General features: G+C 47.7%; 1 protein-coding gene across 1 annotated transcript; it reads left to right on the forward strand.

Moving 5' to 3' along the window:
* The first annotated feature begins 244 nt into the window (after positions 1-244).
* On the forward strand, positions 245-10,375 carry LOC103345827 (NBPF family member NBPF9). Its single transcript, XM_089299368.1, has 9 exons — positions 245-320; positions 1,230-1,469; positions 2,474-2,522; positions 3,359-3,573; positions 4,780-4,834; positions 5,089-5,234; positions 6,647-6,704; positions 7,830-7,885; positions 10,200-10,375. Exons 1-9 carry the CDS (start codon positions 245-247, stop codon positions 10,373-10,375), a joined length of 1,071 nt encoding a protein of 356 aa, XP_089155494.1.
* Positions 10,376-10,473: the final 98 nt, after the last annotated feature.

Below are 10,473 nucleotides of genomic sequence, written 5' to 3' on the forward strand. Positions count from 1 at the left end.
AAGAATAACTATGTTCCTAAAGTTGTCTCATGAAATGTATATTCCTTAAAATAAATGAATGAATAAATTTTTAGAAAGAAATGGTAAAAATTAATTTTACAATGAAAGTAAAAGTGAATAGGGACTTGGAAAAAATTCTCCCTTCAGGAGAAATTAAAATGAAAATACATTTTTCCCTCTTCAATTACTGTTTATTTCCCAAATGAAATGGTATGCATAGATAATAATCATAAAAAAAGACATCATGGAGTCCATGTTGACCAAGAAGCTACACGTGGAGAGCACCTGCCAAAGCAGCCCAGGTCTGCTGAGCTGCTCAGGTAAGGCTCTCTGTGTAGGGCAGGCAGGTGGGGATGTGTTTCACTAGTGGGCAGCCCAAATCAAAAACTGAGCCAGCCTGTGCCAAACAAGGGCAGAGATTTACAGCAAAGCCCTGTGTCTCAGACGTTATGAAACAAGGAGGGAGCAGAGGAATCTGAATTCAGAGCTGCAAGTGCAGAGAGTCTGTAAGTAAGGTGTCCAGGTGGATGGGCTCCCATGGGGCCCTCCTGTTTACTCTCTCTTCTGCCACAGGAAATCCCCGTGGCTGTGTTTCTGAGAATCCAGTCACCAGTTAGCTTTGGTCCTCTGTCAGTGGCACTATGCCTGTTCTCTCTTGCTCCCATATTCTCATGGTTCCCTTAGTGTGGAGGTGTTTTTCTGTGGGCACTCACCTCGAGATGGAGCTGCATTGGGTCTTCTCGAAGGAGCAGGGGATGCTGGGCTCCTCTGTTTGGTCATCTTGCAATCAATCCTCATTTACCCTTAGTCACCATCACCTCCTGATATAGAAGACTGATGCTCAGCTTGGCCCTGCCAGACCTTCATTCTTGTTTCTTGCCATGTAACCCCTGCGTGCACCATGATTCCCAGTCACTGCACTGTACACTGTGTGTCTTCCTACATGGAAATGCCTGTGGCTGGAAGGAGGAACTGAATTAGCACCTTTATGAAGGCGAGGAAGGAAGAATCCTTGCACTCTTGATAGAACATGACCTGAATGGAATCTCAGGAATTGTGACAAGATCTTTCTCTAAAACTGGGAGCAAGGCCTTGTGTTGCCCTTTGCTTTTCCTGGCACAGGTATTTCTCCAAACCTGAGTGGTGATGCTGGTGGAGGGCTCTATAAGGCATTGTTATGAAAATCTGTTGAAACACAGAGAACCTAACACTCATCCCTTCCCATCTAGAACTTTCTCCACGCTTGCACCTTAGGCATTGCCGTGGCATCCTTGAAGATCAGGACCAAGAACTCTCCCAGTTACGTCCAAAGGTCCAAAGGGGGAGAAATCTAGCCCACATCCTGCAGCAGTACCTGAAGGACGTGCTCACAGTGCATGACCCTGGGACCTGTACGGGGCAGGGCTTCCGACGACTGCTCACTGAGGCTGTTCGGCTGTCAGCGTGCCTTGAGGACCTGCTTGGAGCAGGTAAGCTGGGCACAGGCTGTCATGTGAGAAGCCTCAGGGGTTCAGATGCTTTCATCTCTGCCATGGGCATTTGCCTCAGCTCTTCTTGGTACTGAACATGTGTGCCATGACTAGGTCAGCTCTGCTTGGGAAAAACAGATAGGGGCAGAGAAGTCTTTCAAGTTTGCAGTATCCCAAAGCTCTCCTCCCTTCCTGATTGTGGTTGGCCTTTGGGGCAAGAGGCAGGGTCCATCCTCATATCAAGACCAGAAAGACCTTGTGAAGTGAGGCCACTGTTAGGCTGAACAAAGTCACTGAGCTAAGTTGAATGGAAGCCTCCAGCTCTGTGCTCAGTGTGGTTTTCAAATGGTAGACAGCTGATTGCTTTCTCCATCCAAGATTTCTCTCTCCTCATTCACTAGATGGACCAAAAATCTGGGGCAGAGCAGATGTAACCATCAAAGGTGGGAGCTGTTTTTTGTATGTTTCCCAATACAACAAAGGCCCTCCTCTCCCTGGGAGTGCCAGACCAAGCACTAGAGTTAGTAGAACTTCCATGAGGAAAGCTGTTGAGAAGGGAACTCATAACACAGAGAGAATTTCCTCTAATGATACAGCAGAGAAAACATGGAGGGCCTGTGAGGGAGGGATGGAAGTCGGGTTCTTTGCTTCTTCATGACAGATGGAGGTTCTCTGTGAGACCCATGGGAACATAGAACCCATGCCTTGGACTCCCACTAGTGGCAGGATGAGGGATAATAGGCAGAAGTCCCAGGGAAGCTTGAGAAGCTTCCAGTGATATGGGAGCAAAGGATGTTGGCCTAGTTTCAGGCAGAATCTGCCATGGTTCTGATCTCCAAGTGCAGAGACACAAAGCCTGATGGACCACAAGAGAATGGCAAGGTGTTTCTCTAAACACACTATTGGCACATGTGTAGATATTCATATGCACACAGAGGCCACCTTGATTGTAGTGGGGTGGGGGGTTATAATATCTGATTGGACATTTCTGAATTTGTTTACAGAAAATATTGAAGAGGAGGAAACACCAGCACAAGGACCTGTTGCTGACAGGTAATAGTGAATGATTAGGAGCTGGCAACAAATGGGTGAAGGATGCGCAGGGTCTCCTAAAGAACAGAAAAGGGGCCGAGAAGTCATGGAGTTGAGATGCATGCAGAAACACAACTGCAGATTGTGTTGAGTCCTTCCTTGCCAACTAGGAAATCCCCCTGTTAAAGTAGTTGTCTGTTGTCCTGGTCCGAGTTGCTAATAGGATCCATCATGAACTCACAGCCTTAGGTGTTGCCTGCAAACAAAATTCCAGAACCCCTGTTCTGTGCTTTCTGGAAAAGCAGAGGAAGATGGGCATCTGCTTTCTACAGAGTTCGCTGAAGTTCTCATCAGAGAAAACTAGCAAAGAGGCAATGTGCAAAGGGAGCAGTTAGGAAGAATCCAGCCAGTTTCAACTGCAGAAAAGCACCTCTGCAAACCATGTTTGCTGTCCTGTGACTTGGTTAAGAGAAGGCCCAGAAGGTAGCACATCTCTAGAATCTGCCAAGCCCCTAAAACCTTGATCACATGGCTGCAGGACACTGCAACAACCCAACCTGAGCACAGGGTGTCAGCCCGCGCGGCTGTCAATGTGTGCTTGTGCTGTGACTGTGCCATGCAGCGACAGTGGAGGCTGCTTCCTCATTAGCTGTTGTGTATTGAGTGTGATGAGCAGAGGCTGATCTCTTCCCAGGCCCTCTCCTCCTAGGCAGCCACACGGTGTCCAGAGTGGAGGGAACCGCCTCTATGCTGTCTATGACCGATCCCTTATGCACCCCATCCAAACCAGCCAACTCCCTGGTGTCTCTTCCTTCTTGGTTTAATCTCTGTCATCCTTATCCCACCTGGCTTCTCAGGGAGTTCTTGGAAGTGGATGAAATGGAAACCCCACAAAGTTCACAGCAGGAAACATCTATCACTGGTGCTGTTGACCACCTGCCCAGTGACTCCTGCCTGCCTGAGGGCACTGTGCAAATGTCTCCTGATGCTGAGGACACCCACGGTGTGCTAGGTGTAGACGGGGGACACGCTTCTTCGCACAAGAAAGAAGAACCTGTCACCATTCTCCCAGGTAGCCTCTCCATTCTTTGTACACAATGACTCTCAGGTGGAGGGTTGCTTTTGAGCACAGGCCCTGCAGACACAAGTTGGTTTCAGTCAGGGTCCAGGTTGTGGCACTGAACATAGACATCAGGAGAGTCAAGGAGCTTCCCTCCCCTCAGATGCAGTTTGTCTCACTGCACCCTAGCCTATGGGAACATACAGAGGCCCTGTGTAGGAAGTGCCTTTCAGACACTCTAACTTAGAAATAATGCCTGCTGTCACCTGCAGTGATATCATTCTGTTCTGCTACTGTATCCCTGGAGTTCTATCCCCATGCAGGCTTTGGGTAACACTTCCCATGTGTGGGCCAAGTTGTGATCCTAGTTTCCCTACTTCCATCCCTAGTCTCTGTCTCCTTTAAGACAGCTTATCTTAGCTATGCAATCATCTCAAAACCAAGACATAAAGTCTTTTATACTGTACTTCCTGTACAGTTCAAAAAACATAGCTGAATCCAGCAATGTCCCTACAAAATCAGTGTTCAATGTTTCTCTATAACTGCATAGATTTATTTATATGAGGTGTTATAGAGTTCATTCAGCCTTCTATAGAAACTCCTCTACCCTTATTCACCATGATCAGTGTGATAGGATGAGTCAGTACTATAGCAACACTCCTAGATTTTAGATACATAAATCCTAAAGGGCCTGGGTAGAGAGCTCTTGAGTTGCTTGTATTGTTCCCATAGACAAGAGGGAGATTATTCATGAGCAACTCTTAGAATAGCCAAGATTCTCTGTGGCATCAAACAGGTTTCAATTCCAGGAAATGCAGACTCCATGCATAGCTCTCTCCCAGTGTTCTACCTCTTCTCCACAGTCAGCAGCCTGGGTCCTTTAATGAGAGCAGCCTGATGACTGCAGTTTGCCTCCTAGAAAGTTCTTGGGCTGTGAGCTTAGAATCCCTGAGGCCCATTGCAGGCTGTTTCTAAGGGTTCTGGACAGAGGTTATTGAGATGGTGATGCAACTGTGAACAGGGAGATTTGACCCCTTGCCCAGGATGGCTCACCAAGCCCATCTCTTGATGTCGACTTAGTCCTCCTGGAGGATTTCTGTCACAGTCTCCCGTTCTCACACGAGAACAATCTGTCCTCTTGGTAGTAGTGGCCATTGGATACCAATATCTGACCCAAAACCTGCTTAACCTGGTCAATCTCTCTGAATTTGTTTGCAGAAAATCAATATCACGAAGTGGAGGTACAAGAGCAAGTTGTCACATACACTTCCAGGTAACTCGGAGGCAGAGCAGACAGTGTAGCATGGACTACTAGGGAATCGAAATGCTGGAGAAACTGGTGACTACAGCCATTTGGAACATTCAGCCAATGATGAAATGGCTCTGTTCCTAACGTTCCCTTTTGTATTGTTTCCCTCTATATTCCCCCTTTGAAAATCCCTCACATATTTTAACCTGTAGTCTGATGACAAAGTCACTTCTGTACCTGTGATGCATGTCTTCAGTGTCTCTGCCCTCCCATCTCAGCAGGGAGCTCCCAGAGGAGCAAGAGCAGGAAGACCCAGATGACTCACTGGACGAGTGCTACCTCACTCCCTCGATTTCTCCAGTCGTTTCTGAGCTTGACCATTCCATGTGGAGCAGCTGGTGCTCCCTGGAGCAGCAGGACATGAGTGAGTCCCCCACTGTGAGGTGATACAACCCCCTCTGCTTGCCAAGGAGCCCGCACTATCCTTGCACTCCTCACTGCTACCTGACTGAGAGGGCTCCTGGACATGGGATGGTCTGAGACATTCTCAGCATCTGTTCTTTTTCAACCAGTCTGTTGCACAGGTGTGGTTGGCCCATCCAGCCTTGCTGTCCTCCCATTCCTTGTGTGGCTTTGTCACTCAGATTCCAGTGCTCAGTCATTGCCAGAAGAATGTCACAGATGCACACTAACCTAAGCAGCACATCTCATGCTTGTCTCTGCCATCTGTTCTGAATGAAGCAGACCCCTCTGCCCCCTGCAGTGTTGATCACATGAGTCAGTTCCCGTCCCTGTCATGTGACATTGTTTCCTGTCAGAGCCAGCAGCATGCTCGTCTCCATTGCAGTCAAGATACTCCCCCTGTTTCATTGAACCCAACCACGTTGTCTGTCCCTTCAAAGTTGGCATCATTTCACCTACCACACGTACAGAATATTCTGTCATTCCTTTAGTAGTGTGTCCCCAGGCTGCAAGTCTGAGACCTGTGCTTAGAGATTCCATGAGTAGCCAAGTTTTCTCTTGTGCTGCACACATGCACTCTGATACCTAGAACTGAAAAGTCACCTGTTCCACATTTTATCTTATCCTCAATGCACAAAATATGGTAAACCACAAACTACCAAGATAGCTTGTTTGAGAACCATGGGCACTGCACTTCCTCTCATGGAAAGGAATCACACTAGGAACCAAGCATCACCAGAGAATATTATTTTAGATTTTATTTTACCTTATGAAAGGCAGAATTAGAGAGAGAAAAAGGGAGAGAGAGAGAGAGAGAGAGAGAGAGAGAGAGAGAGAGAGAGAGGCAACTCTTGCATACTCTGGTCTGCTCCCCACATGGCCACAACGGCATTGACTGGAAGAGACCCAGGGAGGAACTAGGAGTTTCGTCCAGGTCTCCTATGTGGGTGCAGGGCCCAAGTACTGGACCATCTTCTACTGCATTCCCAGGTGCATTAGAGGGATCTGGATCAGAAGTAGAACAGCCAGGACTTGAAGCGGCATTCACATGGGATCCTGGGGTTAAAGGCAGCAACTTTACCTGCTATGCTACAGCACCCACACTTGGGAAAATTTGTTTCATTTGTGTAGGGAATCAGGTCAGCAATTATTGGTGTGATGACTGGAGGAATAGGGAGGTTTACCTCATGTGTCAAAGAAAAATGAACAAGCTAGTTCCCTCAGAAATGACCTCCACCCTCTAGACAATTCCTATCTGAGGAGTTGGCAGTGACACTGAGGATACTGGTGTGCTGTGCTAGCGCTGGACAGCGCATTGTACAGGCTTTGAGGGGATCATCCTAGATGACTGTGCCTATTTGAATTCTTTTGCAGAAAAGGAACATGACAATGATGAAGTGCAAGAGGAAGCACAAGCCCTATCATACTCCAGGTGAGTCTTAGGAACCCTGGGCAGTGAGCTTAGTGCTGACACGGGCAGACTCCAGGTCCAGAGAAGAAGAGCAGTGCCACTGTGCATCTCCCATCCATTGAGCCAACCCAGCGGTACCCCATCAGCACTGCTGTCTGCCATCATTAGGGTACCAGTCTGGGTTTCCACTTCTCCCTACCTTTTCCATGTAGTGACCTGCAGCAGGCTGACTCCATGAAGGAGCCTCTCCAGGGATTCCTTGCCATCATTGCCTCTCTCACGTGCAGTGAAGGGCAGGGTGCTGCTCACAGGTCTCCTCTTCTCATGAGCTTCTCTGCCCCCCATTAATCACATGAAACCACCTGACAGAAACTAGTGCCTCAGCACTGAGAATAAGACTGACGGCTAAAGCTGTGATAGTCTCCAGTATCCCACAAGGGGAATTCATTGACTCTGCATGTAATTTACATAAATCTGTTGAAGCCAGTTTTTGTTTTCCAAATACTCATGGGTACTAGTGGGCCAACTGAGTCATTTCTCCAGGCTGAGTCCCTAATGACCTCATCACAGAGGAAATCCTCTGTTTCTCTCTGCTTCTGTCTCCATGCCCTTTCAATATCTCTGCTACTCACCTATCACCTCAAACCTAACACTCTTTCTCCAAGAAGATGAGAGTTCTGTTTGCATGTTTACTTTTCATTGACTTCAAGCAGTACAAATAAGCATAAAGAAGTCTACAAGCACATAGATCTAATAACATTTAATATTTGGCTGTAGATGATTCATGTGTAAATATTATATATCTACACATACTTACTATTCTCAGTGAAGGCAGTGGGGTTTTTGTTTTACCTGGCTATTTGTATGCCACATGCTTCATATGAGCACTTCATTTTTCCTCACATGCAAGCTGCCCTGTGTTAACGTTCAGTTCGTCTACTCCAGGTGGTCAGCAAGGAACCTCCTCAAATGGAAGACATAGCATCCTGTCTGCACAATTAGCAGCCATTCTTCCCCAGACAGGGACAAAGTTGTGGGTGGCCCCTTGCTCAGCACAGCCACTTCTGGAAGCCTCCTCTTTGGAACAGCTTGGAAAGGGGCTTTCTGTTCCCTCTATGTTTCTCACCCACCTTTCCCTCCCTCCAGTCTCATCAGGGAGATTCCAGAAATTGAAGATCAAGATGTCTCACAAGACTCTCATGGTACGTTTGACTCCTGCACTTCTTCCAGAAGCTTCTGACTGGTCCCATTCTAGGAGCACCTGGTCCTCACTGGAGAAACAGCCTGTCTGCTCTGCTCTTGTTGTAGACAGTGAGTGCTCCATTGTGAACGGGAACACTCCACTGGTCTCCCAGGTGGCCTCTGTAGTGTTGGGTTGGTGCACCTGTGTTGGGTGAGACAGACCACTGTGCACTCAGGCCCCGGGGACTTATCTCGGTCTGGATGTGGCTCTTGGGTGGATTTGTTCATAGTCATCAAATGGGGGAATGCCTTGGCTGTCACCAGGCCCACTTTCAAGGTGCAGCTTTTGACGTCAAGAGAGGGAAGGAGGGGATGGGAAGGCAGGATGGCAAACACCGAGCCACCACCATCTCTCTTGGAGAGGCTTCTTGAACAAGTCACTGTGATGTTCTTAATTTTAACAACAGTTGCAATTTTGAACAGCATCCTCCAAACTTCTCAGGCTTAAAGCTTTGGCAGTCTGTACAATGTTTCCTTAGTTCTCTGATACTAGGTATCCTTGGTCGGCAGACTCTGTTTTCTCTGAAGCAGCTTGGTGCTAACCACAGCAGTCCAGTCCCGCACCTGTGTCCATGGTGTGGTTTTCATCTTCTGCTTAACAGCACTGATTTGTGCTCATATGAGGTCTGTACTTTTAATCCAGTGTCTAAACTCGGCATTTTTTTCTCATGCAAAGCCTCCATAATCTTGCACCAAGACAGGAATCTATTCAGTATCTGAGTGAGGCTGAGGGATCCCTCATGTCATCACAAGCAGAGTGCCTCTTGCTGAGTAGGAGCCCTAGAGTATGGCTTCATGGGGAGGGGCAGAGAAAAAGTCCAATTTCCTTGAATCTGAGCTTCAATGAACTTTTACACTTTCTCTCAGCACGAATCTTTTGGGTTTGAGGCACCTTCACTCATCAAATCATTCTATAGGAAAATCATGAAATCCTGATGCCCTTCCCTGTTTCTCAATGTTCTGCAGTAGAATTGGCAATGACAGTTGTCCCCCCAGTGCTATAGATCAGCAGGCACCTTTTCTTGGTGAGACCATGCACTTTTCCTCTGTACAGAGGTACAGAGATGTGCAGAGTCATCCCAGGACACAGCGATTCACACACAGCTATGAAGGCCAATCTCATGGGCATCTGTGCTGTGCTAGACCCTGTGCTGTCCTGATCCATGCAACCCTCACTGGACCTCTCCTGGTGGAGATTCTGTCCCCACCTTGGGGAGAGGATCCTGAGGCTCAACAAGGTCACTCTCCCAGGTCACCCCACCTTGTGTGCATTGCAATCAGAGACCACTCCTTGGCCTGCCCCTTGTCTGTAGGCTCAGTCCACTTGTTTTCAGCAGACATGCCAGTGATGTGGCTGCTATGGGTATTCATACTTAAAACTTTTCTTCTGTAACAAATTGTGTTGAGAGAATTTCAAATATCAGTAGAAAAGTTCTGGTCTGCAAACAAGAACTTCTAAAGGCCCTGCACAACATCTCCCACTAGGAAGGGATTGGTGTGCTTCGTCCCTGAGCAGGGTCCGCACCTCATTGAGGTTCTAGGATAGAACTCCAGCTCAGGAGTGCCCCATGGCCTCAAAGTTCCTGGTCTCTCCCCTCGGACTTTTTGCACTCAGGGTCCCAGTGAGGCATGCCCATCTGCATTTCTGTCGAAAGTGGTTGCTGTTTCACAGAACAGAGTTCCCTGGATGAACGTTTCTAGGCTCCAGTTGTGGCTGGCATGTCTGACTGCAAGCATACAGGAGCTGCTTATGCTCAGAAAGCCAGAGCAGATTGGTGGGCAGTTTATGTACAGAATGATCCCTTTTGAGAGCAGGTAAACCTTCATCTCTGCCCCTGGTGACTGCTCTGTCCTTGTACTCCTATCCCCACTGAGGATGAGTGAAGTCATTGCTACGTGCCAGACCTACAGACTTGTGGTTGTAGACTCAAAATCCTGAATTGAGCTGTAAGCAGGAGTTAGAATTCATATTGTTTATTTGTTATGGAACAGAGTTGTGACCATTTCACAGCAAGCTCAGCAGCATGTGCCCCGGTGGTGTTTGCTCCCTCCTGGTTGGAACCTTGGAGGATCACTGTCGCCACGTGCTTACTTTTTCTTCAATCCCAAACCTCAGCTCTGCCCTTTGACATCCATGCTTGTCCAGGCCACAGCATCCATATAGGCATCTCTGTCATTCATGTTCTCAATGGCGTTTCCATTTGGAGATGAATAGACTAGGAAAGAGTTCGTCCAGAAATACATGCTCTTGAATTGCTTGTATTGTTCCCATAGACAAGAGGGAGATTATTCATGAGCAAACTCTTAGAATAGCCAAGATTCTCTGTGGCATCAAACAGGTTTCAATTCCAGGGCATGCAGACTCCATGCATAGCTCTCTCCCAGTGTTCTACCTCTTCTCCACAGTCAGCAACCTGGGTCCTTTAATGAGAGCATCCAGACAACTGTAGTTTGCCTCCTAGAAAGTTCTTGGGCTGTGAGCTTAGAATCCCTGAGGCCCATTGCAGGCTGTTTCTAAGGGTTCTGGACAGAGGTTATTGAGATGGTG

This window comes from Oryctolagus cuniculus, chromosome 7 (assembly GCF_051225735.1).
Source record: "Oryctolagus cuniculus isolate XC-2025 breed Fujian yellow rabbit chromosome 7, ASM5122573v1, whole genome shotgun sequence".
Classification (NCBI taxonomy): Eukaryota; Metazoa; Chordata; class Mammalia; order Lagomorpha; family Leporidae; genus Oryctolagus; species Oryctolagus cuniculus.

What these genes read in the sequence shown, in the direction of transcription:
- LOC103345827 (XM_089299368.1), top strand. Translation starts at nt 245, where the DNA reads ATGGAGTCCATGTTGACCAAGAAGCTACACGTGGAGAGCACCTGCCAA. An exon ending in TGAGGACCTGCTTGGAGCAG is followed by an intron (nt 1,470 to 2,473) that starts GTAAGCTGGGCA and finishes ATTTGTTTACAG; the next exon opens with AAAATATTGAAGAGGAGGAA. An exon ending in TGTCTCACAAGACTCTCATG is followed by an intron (nt 7,886 to 10,199) that starts GTACGTTTGACT and finishes TTGTTCCCATAG; the next exon opens with ACAAGAGGGAGATTATTCAT.